The sequence below is a fragment of the Cheilinus undulatus genome, linkage group 5, assembly GCF_018320785.1.
Source record: "Cheilinus undulatus linkage group 5, ASM1832078v1, whole genome shotgun sequence".
Classification (NCBI taxonomy): Eukaryota; Metazoa; Chordata; class Actinopteri; order Labriformes; family Labridae; genus Cheilinus; species Cheilinus undulatus.
This window is the reverse complement of record NC_054869.1, coordinates 24,376,772-24,392,163: the sequence shown is the minus strand read 5'-3', so window position 1 is coordinate 24,392,163 and position 15,392 is coordinate 24,376,772. Positions and strand designations below refer to the sequence as shown.

The 15,392-nt window shown below is 39.2% G+C and overlaps 1 protein-coding gene across 1 annotated transcript in view; it reads right to left on the bottom strand.

The window, feature by feature from the left end:
• The window catches only part of LOC121509581 (protein unc-13 homolog B-like), a 260,714-nt gene that overhangs the window by 156,535 nt on the left and 88,787 nt on the right, over positions 1-15,392 (bottom strand). The window contains exons 10-11 of the mRNA XM_041787044.1: positions 14,990-15,283; positions 13,609-13,696 (exon numbers count right to left, since the gene is read on the bottom strand). Of these exons, the coding sequence (XP_041642978.1) occupies positions 13,609-13,696; positions 14,990-15,283 (382 nt within the window). The remainder of the gene's footprint in view (positions 1-13,608; positions 13,697-14,989; positions 15,284-15,392) is intronic.

Here is a 15,392-nt window from a genome sequence, read left to right as displayed (position 1 = left end):
ACTCTGTGACTGTTGAATGGTCATCAGAGTAACTCTGTGACTATGACTACAGCACATTAGAACCTTTTTCTAAACCTTCAGTTCAGCAAGAAATGTTAAGTCTAGTTTAGCTAATTAATATGCCTTCTTGAGTGTTGCAAAAGTTGACTGACAGTGACATTAATGATAATTTGTTTTATATTGACAGCAATCTATTATTAAAAATAGTGTTCTACTGTCTAAGGGTAAGTGATTTGAAATAATTTATGTTGAGTTTCTACTTCTTTCTCTCAAAACATGACAGAGTTCTCCAACATAACGTCTGAGTTGTTTCCTTTAGCTTATTTTTCTTTTGACTTGCTCCTGAAGTTTAATTCACACTGGTCAGAGAGAGTGATGTCCCTCTGGGCATGGATGTTTTTGGGGGGGGGGGGTTGACAGGTCAATAGACTCCTATTAAGAAGACTTCAGTGTGGCTCCCAGGCAAAGTCAACAGTAGAATGTTAAATAAGTTGTAAGAAAGTTGTATACTTTGCTGCATCAGAAGTTGTTTTTCTTTTCAATAAATACTGATTGTTTTTCTTCTAAAAGTTACTGAGTGTTAGTGTGAAAAAATAGACCGTATATTAACATGGACAAAGTTTAAGTGCTGTCAGCCCCCCTTATACCTCCTGACAAACAGCTGCACTGCACCCTCCTGTAATTCAGGTCAGCCAACCACCTTAATCAGGGTATACACATAAAATCTGACATTAAATCATTCAGAAAAGGCAAGAACTTGAAATGTTGTCAAGTTCTGACAAAACTTGCGCTTCAGTAGCATCCATGCTAATGTGTTCTGCCATTACACCACTGGCCTCTTGTTGCTGCTTGCTTACGTCACGACTCTGCCATGCCCAAAAGTACTGCCCCTCATTAATGCTTGGTCCTGTCACTTTCTAACCGGGCCCAAACAGTTCACACGAGCTCTGCCAGATAGATTCGGCAGTGAGAAACACCGAAACATGCGTATCCATCTGCTTTGCAAGGTTAATTTAATGATGGAACATCAGAAACAACTGAATCTGTAAGGATGGTGTATGGATGAATTCAGGTAAAGATGAACTTAAAAAAAAAAAAAAAGACATCTGCAGTGACAGACTGATAAAGATGAGTCTTGCTTTCACACAAAACTTTTTAAAAGCTGCATTGTCTGTAAAAACCTTGTTGATTCAAAGCAGCGATACCACACATCAGGCTGTAATAATAGTCTGTGTGAATTTTGATGCCTCCCTTCATCTCTCTCCTGGCCCTCCTATTCTCTGCTGTATTCATGTAAATGATTCTGTCTTCAGACAGCTTTTTGTTGCCTTGAGGAGAAGATGAGACACTGCCCTGCTCCTTGGGTCATCTCTAATATTCCCCAGTCTCCTCCTCTATCTCAGGCTATCCTTGAATTTTTCTAGTTCTGTCTGAAAGTACGACTTTTTCTCACAGTAATGTGATTTTTTTTTTTTTTTGTAGAGAAATGAGAGACAGACAAGTACTCTCTCCTGATTGCCAGAGCCTAATTTTTTTGTAGTTCTTTGATTTTTTCAGGTAAAATTAATCTTAAAAGATCATATCTAATTTTGTCTCATTCTAACATGACTGCATTGAAAGGATTACTACAAATGTAGATCAGATTACATTACGTTATTTCCCCTTGCACACAGAAACAAAATTACTACACAAAAACAAAAGCTACCAGGGTCTAAATTACTAACCCTTAATTTTAGTAGTAGTTCTTCACCAAGACAACGTGCGACACTGCTGTGTTTCACTGTGGGGACGGTGTTCTTTGGGCCATACGCATCTTCCTTCTTTCTCCAAACATAAGCAACGTCTCTATGTCCAAAGCGCTCTAATTTGGTCTCATCTGACCAAAGTGCATGCTTCAAGTATGCATAATATTTCTCCAGGTTGTCCTTAGCATAATTCAGTCTGGCTTGAAAGTGTCTCTTCTGCAGAAGGGAAGTTTTTCTTGGTCCATTCCTGTGCAGGGCTCTAGTAATGGTCTTCTTTGATGAATACCTTTCTTGACTTGGCTGAGTCATTCACTAGTGTCTTGGCAGTTGTTTCTTTAGACAAATTTCTCACTGGACTTTGAAATCTTTCTCTTCCTACCTCTGCCAGACTCGCTCTGTACTGTGTGGCTCTCTTTGAATTTATTGATGATATTTCACACTCCATTTTTTGACACTTAAAATGCTGTGATAACTTTGCATAACCTACTCCTGCTTTGTGAACATCAACAATTCTTTCAAGTCTAAACTGATTTCTTTTGTTCTCCCTCATTATGAGAAATTAATGAATGAAAACAGATTATCGGTTTTCTGTTTAGTATATCCGCCTTCTAATGTGCAGCTTTTGTCGAACAGAGATCTCAATTTTGAGTTTAAGAGTGGTCAGATAATGGAAAAGATACATATTTTTGTGCTATTTAAGTAATAAATCAAAATATAGAGCTTTTATGAAGAAAGCACAGAACATTTATGGACCAAACAGTTTTTTTATGGCCTGGTATCATCTGGGGACCTCTATAAATTCATAATAATTGCAGACATTGTCTTTGATCTTAATTCTGTATGAATCTGGAGTAAGAAAAAGCAGTGATTTGCAGAAATAGACAGTCTTCATCAGAAAAGAGAAATCTCTTCAGAAGATAAATCCACAGATAGATGGAGAACATAAAAAAAATACTTGACTTGCAGGACAGAATTAGCTTGAGGGCATCAGAAACCTTGACTGTCATTAAAAAGACAGAGGCAAATGATGTGCAGACTGTGAGCTTCATATCCCAAGGAGAGGTTGGTTATGTTAAGATAAATTTAGAGAGCGGAGAGCAAACCTAACATACATGGAGGTACCTCAGAAACAGAGGATGTGTAAGAATATGTCTTGTGATTTAAAGCTGCAACATTAGTAGATGTTTAAGAAGAAAAAGGTATGGAAATGCTAAAATCTGAACCTTCTTAAAGTACTTTTTGAGTGTTAAAAACACACATCCATGATGGTTGTTTATAGTTTTCTAAGAGAAAATCAGACTATCTTTGCAAATTGAAGTCATCTGGACAAGTTTTCAACAATACAAAAATTTCAGCTCTGCGGAATAACCAGTGAAACACATAACACTGAAAATAAACCTCACTGGACAGTTTTTTTTCCCTCTAGAGGCTTTTCTAATGTTGATGTTGAGCTTAAAATGACAGTTTATAATTTTCCAGTACACACACACACCTACAACCAGCTGTAGTGAAACATCCAAATGCGAGATTGTTTCCATAGAAATGTCACATGGTTTCCATGGTAAGGAGACAAAGGGACTATTCTGTTCCTCTTTGGGCTAAATGCTGACCACAGACCAACATAGATCAATGAGCCTCCTTCAGACTTCAGTGATAATCACACAAGTTTGTTCTCACTTCTTTACAGCAATGAAAGCAAAAAGATTCATGCTCGAACAAATTAACCATAAAACTAAAAGGAGACCCATGAAGGTTATATCTAACAGCTTACTGAAAGTTTTCCTCGTGCTACAGACCATAAATATTTTTTTCTTTCCATTCAGTTTGAAATTGTCCTTGTTGCTGGAAAGGTAAAGTGCCTGATGAAAAAAATAAATAGATTTCACATATCCTCTTCAAAGCAGAGTAAGAAGTAAAGATGTGAATCCTTAAGTATGTCATGTTTATATTCGATTCCAATTCTAGGGATCACAATTCGATTCAAACTGGTTCCTGATTCCCAGTATACATCCACAATTCCTTATAAAGAGATGATAATTTCAGCATCTGCTCCACTCTGTTTCACATTAAAGGGCTATATATCATCATTTAACATTTAAAAACACAATTAAGTGTGCTCAAAATTATGCATTTTTAGTATTTTGTATATTTTTTCTCATCATGATTACATATATAGCAAGAAAAATAGTAATCTGTGCTTAAATTGCAAAATATTTTAATATGAATAAAAGGCAAGGGCTAAAGCAGGAGACATTTACCAGAAACTTGTTAGCGGAAAAAAAAGAAAAGAATAATAATAAATCTAAAGCCTTTTCCGTTGACCATGCTGTAGAAGATTAGGTGTTACATTTTAACAAGTCAACATGTTACCTGGTGACTTTTTAGCTGAAAGTCTCAGTGGTTGTCATAGTCACAACCAGTAGGCGATTTGAGGGGGGATGAGGGGGGGATGTGTCCCCCTTGTTAGCAAAATGACCAAAATGCATCCCCTTTGTTAACCTGCCATCCCCTCTCTGTCAGGGCAGAGCAGGGATGCTTGGTTGAGTATGTTCTGCCTGACTCATTGATCCTTTACAAGGTTTCCCATTTATGTATTAAACTGCAGTGGATCGCCACTGTTTAATTAGCCCCCCTGTTTTCATGTCGGCATTCCCATCCAGCATAACTTGTATTGTCCCATGCAGGGCCGGTTCTGGGCATAGGCGATAGGCTATAGGTGGTTGCCTAGGTTGCCACGTTGAGGGAGGTGGCGTCATGACCCCTGAACATTTTTAATAGTTCCACCAATGTAACAGATCATCAACTCCTGCACTCCTCTAACCTCTGCGCCCCTCATTTGCGAAACAGTCAAGCCTCACCTCGCCGCTCTCTGTCTCTCTCTCTCCATGCACGCTCCTGGCACACGCACACTGGGAGCCGAGCAGGACGTTTAGAGAAAAAAAGTTTTCTTTTTCCTCGTTCACACAGCGCTTAATGGACAGGATGTAGAGATAAAGTCCTGGGTCAGACAGCTAACACCCTACCTGCCCATTCCTCCTGATTTCCTGATCATTAACACCTGCTTGTGCAGTGTGTGTCATCCCTCCCTCCCACCTGCAACTGCAACATGCGTGTCCAATTCCTCCTAAAGTCTGACCATCTGCGCAAAACACATAATGACAGACAGTGCATTCAGTTTAATAAATTATAATATTGTGTTCACTAAAGCACTGCCCTTGACAAATAAGATTTTCACTGTTCTAATTAAAGTTTCCTCACTGAATGAAGCATGAAAGAAAACACTCACATCCTCGTCAGCCATAACGTTCAAAAAACATCGACTATAACAGCTGGCAGCCTGGACTAATCTAACCCTGCTTACATTGATGAGAGTAAGTCAGGGTCATATTTACAGACTTTATGTACACATCCTTTGTTTTTTAAGCCGTAGGTAGAATTATTTTCCTCATCATTGTTCACGAGTGCCAAAAGCGCAGCGTACTCCAGTCAGCTCCTACTCTCCCCCTTCCTGTCCCTGTCCTTGTCTGTAAATTAAACGCTTTACGAAAAGAGGCCAATTTTTATGGATAGAAGGGATTTCCCCTCAAATAACAAAATGTTGGCTCAGAATCTCTGTGCCAGTCCCTTCCTGTGTGTCATGAGGCGCATCAGAGCAGTGGAGACACCTATACTGTATGTCTGCTATGAAGAGCATTAAAGCTTCTGTGCGCATTTCAGGAATTAGACTGTGCCCTGTTTACGAACTTAAACAGTTTTAGTGCAAGCAAAAATTAAATTCAGACCTGATCCCAACACAGCCCTCTAACTTGGTTCATTCAGTAGAGCTAACAGGATAATTCTTGTTAAAAACTGCTGCAGGTGCTTTTGAAATATGTCTGTAATTAATTGTTTCCTAATGTGTTTATAACCCTACTTCTGTGCTGATATGATGTGTAAATCCTGTGTGGTGGATAAGTTTTTCAGTCAGAGGTGGAGCCATGGGCCACGGTTAACAAGGTGCATCCCCCTTGTTAAAAAAAAAAAAAAGAAAAATCCCCTACTGGTTACAACATTGTCAAAACTCAAAATTTTCTGTTATGTCTAAGATATGCTAAGGAGATATGAATCTATTGAAAAACTAAACAAAGAGGCTCTTTAACTTTTCATTACTGTTATTAACCCAGACACATTTGTATCGTCACCAGGTAAAGTGGTCACTCATTAAGCCATAACACCAGTCACTGAGGTGAAACCAGACAATAGATCCAGTCAGTTTCTGGCTAATGGTTTATTCTCCAGATGAATGCGTCTGTATGACACGAATTCAGGCCTATGAACAATAGGCTATTTTACTTTAGTTTTAGGAAACAGATACGTTGGGTCAGACTGGGATTGCAGAATCCCAGGTGTGAGACAGTGAGTCTTTATCTTCGTGAAAGCAGGGCCGACTGAGTAACTCAAGGCTCAATAGACAGCGCAGGCAGTATGTAAGTGTGTCAGGCACATCACAGCACTGTAAACATTAGTGATACTAAGAGCTAGCGCTGCTAATGTTAACAGCGCAGCTAACAAGCCACACACTTCCTGCAGCACCAGTGTCTGAGATAACACACAGAGAAAGATACTTGCAGAAGGCCTGTGGTTAAAAATACACTCAGGATGTAGTAAAGTATGTCTAAAATATAAATTCTTGGACATTTGGAATCAATTCAGAATCATAGACATGAATTATGTAATTCTGACTGGAATGTATCTTTTCTGGCACCCCTAATATGAAGCCTGATATATGAACTGTACGGGTCAGGGAGTGTAGACACTAGTGCTACTGTGTAGGGATTAGATGTAACAGAACATTAGATAAAGAAAGATAGATAAGTTCACATTTGCTCTCGGATGACCATCATTACTGTGGTAAATCAATCAAGCAGGCCCTGACCTGCAGCATCACTTTGATAATCCACACTGGGTCACCAAACTGAAGGGGCACCGTACACTAACAACACTCACACAGCTCTCCTGTAAGGCAGACTAATGAGCATCAAACAGCAGAAAGCTTGTGTAATTAGTCATGAGACATGGTTGATCTCCTCCAGTCCTCTCCCTGTCTTCCACTAGATCAAAGGTGGCGTTTAAAGAAATCATCTATCAATGTTGAGAGGCTCAGAACTGAATGGACTAATTATTCTTTCTGAGGGGGCTGACAAGAGCAGAGGAGGTGTCCTCGCCTTTATGCATTTGGTGGTTCACTTAAAAGCCCTGATGTTTGTCAGACCCAGATAAACAGCAACAGTTCAGATTTCCAACAGCTGTCATACCAAGAAAGTATAATGTTACATACAAAGCATGCTTGATTTAGAATCAGCCTAGTCCTACTTTTACAGATATTTTCATATTTCCATGCCCTGTCTGGCAGAAATTAAAAATTAGAGGTCAAAAAATTCCAACAGTTCAATTAATACACACCCTCTGCCTGCAATACTAGCTACATGATAATCTCTCGTCTAGTCTGGGTGCTCTGTCTAAAACTATTTGCAAAGACACCAGTGACCTAAGGGTCATTTTTGGCTGAAAGCTGCCAGTTAAGCGAACCCAGTTCGCTCTTTATCCTGCTATCTTAAAAACAGCCATCCATGCATTTACTTCTTCCAAACTTTACTTCTTAAATGCACTTTATTCTAGAATCAGCACATGCTTTCAAAGCCATAAATGACCAGGCTACACCCTATATCTGGGATCTTCTAACTTTCTTTAGTGGAGTTTCCATCCATTAATTTGCAGATAAAAATTGCCTGATGGAAGGAACTTGACTAAAAACGCAGCAATAAGAAAAGAACTTGAAATATCATGAAAAAGGGTACAGTTGGAGGAGGTAGAAAGGTTTGTATAATGATGAAAGGAAAGTGCAACTTCTTGCACTGGTAAACATTTAGCAAACAAATGATGACTGCCCTGAAGTAACCAGTTTAATAACAGCCAGGACTTTTACAGGAACTCTTCCAACAGCACATAGGTTAAGAAAAAGTTATTTAAAACTGTCAGTTTACAGTAATAAATTCTTCCTATGTTTGCTCAACTCTTTATAGGTTACAAGATATAGACTTTTGTTTGTCTTAAATGCACCACCCACTGTCTGACCTGTTCACTGATAATACTTGCATAACAGCAATAGTTGGAAACATATTTTTGCATTTTCTTTTGCCAAGTGTGTATGAATTTTGCAACATATTCAGATAGAAAGCCCACTTATGTGCCTGACCTATGCCTGAAATCCTCCCACAAGCTGTACAAGCACTTCCTAAAACTCACACTGTAGACTTTGCTATTATATGGTCCTTTAAACCACAAACTAAAACTCATTTTAATCAGCTAGCATTGGTTTTGTTGTACTTTATTTCATGGGTTTCGACTGATATTTGAGATCTTATTAAGCTACACCATATGGACAACAGTATTTGGCCACACCTGTAAATCACCGAATTCAGCTGTTTCAATCAGACCCGTTGCCACAGGTGTATAAAATCGAGCACCTAGCCATGAAGTCTCCATTTGTGATACAAAATGGGTCATTCTGAAGAGCTCAGTGACTTCAAGTGTGGTACTGTGATTATCAGAGTTACTTCAATGATCATAGTCAACTGTGAGTGACATCAGTAAGTGGAAGCATTTAGGAACAACAGGAACTCAGCCACGAAGAGTGGGGTCAATGACTGCTATAGCACATGGTAAGTAAAAGTTGTCAATGCTCTGATGATTCCATAGCAGAAGAGTTTCCACCGGCATTAGTGTAAGCACAAAAACTGTGCTACTGGAGCTTCATGGAATAGTTTTTCATGGCCGAGCAGCTGCATGCAAGCACATCACCAAGTCCAATGCTAGGTGCCAGATGGAGTGATGTAAAGCACTGACCCTGAGAATGTATTTGCATCTTTTCAGCAACTCCAGGAGCTGTTTTCTATTCCTAAGAATTACTTTTTCCGATACCTACAAGCTCGTAGTTTTGCTCACAAAACATATACCCAATTTCCAAACCTGCCTGCCGATACAATCTTAGATACTTTCTTTACTCAAATCCCAGTCATGAGAAGAGGTATGATTTTACATATTTATAGTCAAATCCAAACCCTATCCTCAACATCTTTTAATACTGTGAAAGCTCTCTGGGAGGAGGAGCTGGGGGAGGGCATCTCAGACGAGCTCTGGGGGGAAATTCTTAAACGGGTGCATGCCTCATCAATCCATGTCAGGCATGGCTTAATCCAATGTAAAGTGGTCCACCGCACTCACTGGACTAAAGTTAGACTTTCCAAAATCTATGACACAGTTGACCCGTCTTGTGAAAAATGTCACCAGATGCCTGCAAACCATGTCCACATGTTCTCGTCCTGCACATCTCTGTATAATTATTGGACTGCAATTTTTAAAACTCTATCAGAGATAACGGAGACATTTCTACAACCTAATGCTATGACTGCCATGTTTGGAATCTCTCTGGTGCCCTTACTTAAATTGCAACTAGATATAATCACCTGTTACTTTATTGGCTCAACGCCTCATTCTAATGAGATGGAAGTCAACATCACCCCCTTCCCACACCCTGTGGGTAAAAGAGATCTTTAATAATTTAAAACTTGAAAAATTCGATATACAGTGCTTAACAAATTTATTAGACCACCTGTCATAAAAACGAGAAAACATAAATATTTTAGAAATCTTTCAAAAACTTGTTTAAAACTAAAAATGTTATTGTTATTTATTTGGCAAATAACAAACTGAAACAACTAAATAGTCCTTTTTCACACATAATAACCAAAAAACTTCATATTTTGTGTGGCCACCTTTGGCCTTGATAACAGCTTACATTCTTGCTGGCATTGTTTTTATGTACTTTTCCACAGTCTCTTTTGTTATTGAGTTCCAAATAGTTTCTAGCTGTTCCCACAGACTTGCTTTAGATCAAACTTTTGTGCCATCCATCTTTGAATCTACTAAATCCCAAATTTGTTCAATAGGATTCAAATCCGGACTTTGACTTAGCCAGTCCATCAGTTCCAGTACTCCAGAGTCCTTTTTCTTGCTCAAATAGTCTCTGCACAGCTTTAAAGTATGCTTGGGGTCATTGTCTTGTTGGTATATGAACCCACGACCTATCAGATTCAGTCTAAAAGGGCTTCCATGATGCACTAAGATGTTGTGGTAGACGTTCTTGTTCATGATACCGTCCATTTTCACTCATTTGCCCACAGTGTATCCACAAATGGAACCCCATACCATAATGGAATCTCCACCATGTTTCACTGTGGGTGCAACACATCTGGCATCAAAACATTCTCCAGCTTGTCTGCCGACATAAACATGACAATGCTGAGCGAAGAGTTCAAACTTGGACTCGTCCGTCCAGAGTACCTTCTTCCAGTCATCTACAGTCCAGTGTTTGTGCTCCCTGGCAAATCTGAGGCGTTTCTGGATGTTTGCAGGCCTCAATAATGGCTTCTTAGCAGCTATTCTTCCCTTCAAGCCTTGTTCCTTCAGTCGTCTGCTTATGGTCATTCTGGAGACTTTCTCAGACTCTGATCTAGAAGCATTCATCTCTGCCTGAAGATCAGCAGTGGTCTTCCTTCTGTCTCTAGTACTTCAGATCTTGAGGTATCTGACATCTGCTTCAGTCAACTTTGGTTTCCTGCCTCTTCCTTGGCGTATTTCGTGAGTACCAGTCTTGGCAGTTGACTCCAAAGCATACTTGACCACACTGTGAGAACACTTTATGTCTTTCCCTATTTGTCTCAGAGACCATCCAGCATCATGAAGTGCTCTAATGCAGACTCTTTCATTTTCAGTGAGCTCTCCACGTTTTACCATTTTGAACAGGAATGAGGAATTTCAAACTGAGTTCACCTTTTTATACCCAAATTTGAATCGGCTCACTGGGCTTCTCTGAGAAGTCAGAAATGAATCAAGCATAACATTCAACCACTAAAACTCATTTTTCTGTTCAGGAATGCAAGTAAATAACTATAATTTGACATATTAATCAAGAAATAATAATGTGCTTTACTATTTTTTTCAGTTTTGTTGTAAATCAGTAAATTTGAAAATTCATGGATAATAATAATAATTATATTTCAGCATTAAAAATATCATTTTGGGTTAAAGAGCTTCTACATATTGGTGTATTAACCATTGCAGAAACATAAAAAATGATTTTGGTAATTACCAATGCTGTTAATTTAGGGCAGCTGTGGCATAAACCTTACTTTGGGTGGTGGTCTAATAAATTTGCTAATCACTGTACATTAAAAGGATCCTCTTGTAAATTCAGAGAGGTGTGGGGCCCCTTCCTTGTTTATGCAGAATAGATTATTTTCCCTCTTGTTCCTGAATAAGATCCTGCTCTGTCCTGCTGCTGGCCTTTGTTTGTCAATTAAGCCTCTCATTATTGTATTGATGTAATTATTTCTTTATTGTATCTTTTTTGTCTTCCCTCTTCTACTCTGCTTTAAGGACTGAGATTATTATACACACTAACATGACCATGATCCACAGTATGACCAGACTGACCACGCTGTTCAAAAATGTAATAAACAAAACTGTGGGGAAAAAAAAAAAGCACTGACCCTGGACTGTGGGGCAGTGGAATATGTGTTCTGTATCATGCTGTATCATGAATCATGCTGTCTGTTTGGCAGAGAGATGACTGAGGTGGGAGGACGTACCTGACCGCTTTGTGTCAATTGGGATGGTTGGTGGAGGAGGGATGATGATATAGGGCTGTTTTCCAGGCTCCACTGAACAACAGTTTCAACGCTTCAACATACCAAGCCATTTTGGACAATGCTATGCTTCTAACTTTGTGGCAACAGTTTGGTGAAGGCCCTTTTCTATTCCGAAATGGCTGTGCCTCAGTGCACAAAGCAAGGACTACAAAGACACGGTTCGATGAGTTCAGTGTGGAAGAACTTGACTGGCCTGCACAGAGTCCTGACCTCAACCCCATCAAGCACCTTTGGGATGAACTGGAATAGAGATTGCGTGTCAGGCCATCTCGTCCAACATCAGTGCCTGAGTTCATAAATACTCTACAGAATGACTGAGCACAAATACGCACAGAAACACTCCAAAGTCTTGTGGAAAGCCTCTCAAGAAGAGTTGAAGCTGATATAACTGCAAAAGGGGGGGACTCCTTATTTAAGTTCAAGAATTTGAATGCATCACTACAGTCCTTGTTGGAATAAGTCAGGCAGCTGAATAATTCTGTCGATAAAGCGTATGTATTTGATTGTGTATATTTGTTTTAAAATTGTCCACTCGTCTGTGTTTCTACTATTTTGGCTTGTTTTTACTGTAAAGCACTTCACAGCTTCTTCTTGAAAATTGCACTATAAATAGTTATTCTTTTCTTGGCCCATTCTCTACAAGCTACTATCAGACAGTAATACATTGCATAGAGCTGCTGTAAACATGCTAACATTTTCAAACACTGCACTTGTGCTTCATACTTGCATTACTCCAGAATCAACTGGCTTTGTTAAAAAAGGGCTGCAATACTATAAAAACCCGTCCAGATTACTTTCACAGTTAGAAATCTGAGCATTGAAATGACATCACATTGATCTGAAATGGTTGATGAAAATAAAACGAACTATTTTTGCAGCTTGTCTCTGACTTTCCATTTTCTTCTTGTTTAAGAAGGGGTCACTCTGAGCATTCATTATTTTAAAACCAGAAACATTATTTTCCTGCCATTAAAACAACACCTAATGCCTTATAAAGATAAATATGTGGAACAGTCAAATGTTCATAATTCTCTATTGCTTCTAACAGAGTCAAATAACAGTCTTGAGTGCTCCCTCCTCCATCTCTACACTGACATTTATGTGTCCTTGCTGTGTCACCTTGAAATTGTCTCATCAGGCCTCGTAAAAACGAAGCAACACGTCTGAGGTTAAAAAGAGAGATGGGATTCATAACAGACAGCCCACTTGGTTTATTGTTTAAGGAAACAGAGTCATGTGTCAAGCTGGGTCATCAATCATTTTATTGGTCCTTGTTGTGCTTTCTTGTTTCCATCAACCCTTTGTCAGGAATGCCACATTTAAAGGACAGTGATGCTCAGTGGCTGCGATTCTGACCCGGCCCAAGAGCACAAATGACTGTTAGCTAAGGGCCTTGAACCCCTGTGTCCCCATATAAACCCACGTCTGGACTGAATTTAAATTGCAGCATTTGTTACTGGGCTAGAAATCACACTACTGCCAGCTCTTGAGATCCTCTTGGTGCTGCATTTGTTTCCTTCTAATTCCTATTAAACAAATGAAGTGGTATCAACAGATTTATAGTTTAAGAGTTCACAACTGATTTCAAAGCGACTTCAGAGTTATAGCTACGTAGGAGGTAAACATGCCTGTGTGTTTGTGTGCAAGGTTTTCTTCCCTGGTTCCCCTTTCATGTTCAGGGTATGAAAATGACTTTCCCTATGTATATACAGAGCTAGACACAGGTAACTATAAGTCATACCCCAGATGGCTCATTCTGAAATCCGAGGAATCCTTTTACCTCGAAGGAGCTGCGTCTGTTATTAAAAACTTTTTTCAACAGCAGAGTGACAGTCAAACCCTAAAGAAACCCAAAGTGGATAAGAGTTTTCTAGATCAAAGTGGAAATACTTAAGGGGCACAAAATTGGTGCAAATTGCTGAGGCATGACAGGAAACTCAACCAACCCACACAGGAAAGCGAGAAAGAGAACAGAGACAGGGATATGTTTATGTGCTTGTTTGGATGTGTATATGTGGGATTTCACTCATTTATGTGAATTCCTTGTATGGTTGTGTAGAAGAAAGAGAAAAAGACAGAGAACAACTGAGATTGGAAAGAGTAAGCTGTCCTACCTCAAGGAGATTTACTCTCACTTTATTGTACGCTTTCAGCCAACGAACTCTGGATGGAGAGCAGGGGGGAGGGCCGTCCTCAAAGAAACTGCAAATGATAAAACAGAAGACAGAGGGACAAATTTATAAGAGATGATAAACTAAAATCACAATAACATCAATCTTGTGATATTGTATGCATAAAGAATACGGTTTTTAAAGTATGCCATCATGAAGGTCCCCCCCATAATAGTCTCTAATTAAAAACACAACTCATCCTTATTTGCCCAAAAAATATCCTTTTCTAAATTTAATGTAAATAAAGTTCCAAAATTTCTGTAGCTATAAAGGTCTGTAACTACAAAGCCCCATCTTGACACAGACTTAAGCAGTTTTTGCACAAAACAAGGACTGTAAATTAAGTTCCTTATCTCTTCTACTTAAGCATATTATAATAGGATATTCAATGGCTACCAAGCAAGCAAATCGATTAAAGTAAAAGTTTCGGGATAAAAAACATTGTGTCACTGGGTGGATTATACTCAGCTGCACAGAGGAAAAGTTTGATTTTTGAAGCAGAATTATATCTGCTAGTTCTCACTAGCACAGAATCTACACTAGGGGTCATCAACTACAATTGTACCAGGTCTAGGTTTTGTCTTTAACAAGCATTGTTGGGGCCGCACTTTTAAATAATAAAAAATAAAATGAATATTTTGGTGTACTTCGTGTTAGTGGTGGTAGCGGGGTGATTTGAGATATTTTGCTACATTTCTGGGGCTGTCGTATTATCCACTACTGGGTTTGGTTTTGTGTAATATGCTGTGTCATGGTTGGTGAAAAACACATTCAGCCGGCTCCATAAGGCTTGTAAAGGTAGAGGGTAAAATGAATGTAGCAAAATAAAGAAAAATCCTGGAGGACAATCTTATTCAGTCTGCAGGATAATTACAAGGGGATTTATTTTTCAGCAAGACAGTGACCTGAAGCATACAGCAAAAGTTGCACAGAAATGGTTTCAAGACAACAAGGTGAATGTTCTGGAGTGGCCAAAACAAAGTCCAGACCTCAATACAATACAGAATTTTGTGGCTGGACTTGTAAGGGGTGTTCGATGTCTAAATCTCTCTTTGACATTAGAGTTCTTTTGTGTTTTTTGCAGAAAAAAGCCAAATTATACTGACCATGATTGATTTATAAATTCATGAAAGGGTGAAACATCCAAGGGGGTGAATACTTTCTAAAGGCACTGTAATCTCTCTTCTTAATCTTGCTTCCCACCAGCTCTGTCTTAAAGTAGCACTACATTGTGGTGAAAATTTAAACTAAACCAACACAGCTCTATTCCTGGGCACCCGTTTTGCTCACCATGAAAAGCTGGATCTCAACGTGTTTTACGTACCTGATTTTCGTTTCAGTTTTGTTGTCAAAGCTTTCCAGGACTGGTTTGGGAGAGAAGACCTCAGAGTCCTTCAAATCCTTGTTGGATCCAGGTTCTGGTAATGGATGCAGTTCTTTCTCAACCTCATTCTCATCCTCTTCTTCCTTGTCCCAAGTAGACGACTGGCTACCAAGAGGGGGCCGTGAGTGAGCAGGGCAGATCTCTGGATCTCTGCGCTCCTCAGGCTCAGAACTGAGCTGAGAGCTGACTGGACTGAGGTTGCCTGATGAATCAAAGCGACTGCTGCTTGGTGGACTGTAAGAGGAATTAGATTCTTAGTGAAAATATGGTGGTGGTGGTTGGGTCAACAGAACTACTGAAATGAGTGGTTTTATTCCAAAATCTGTTATTTACAAAATAAACA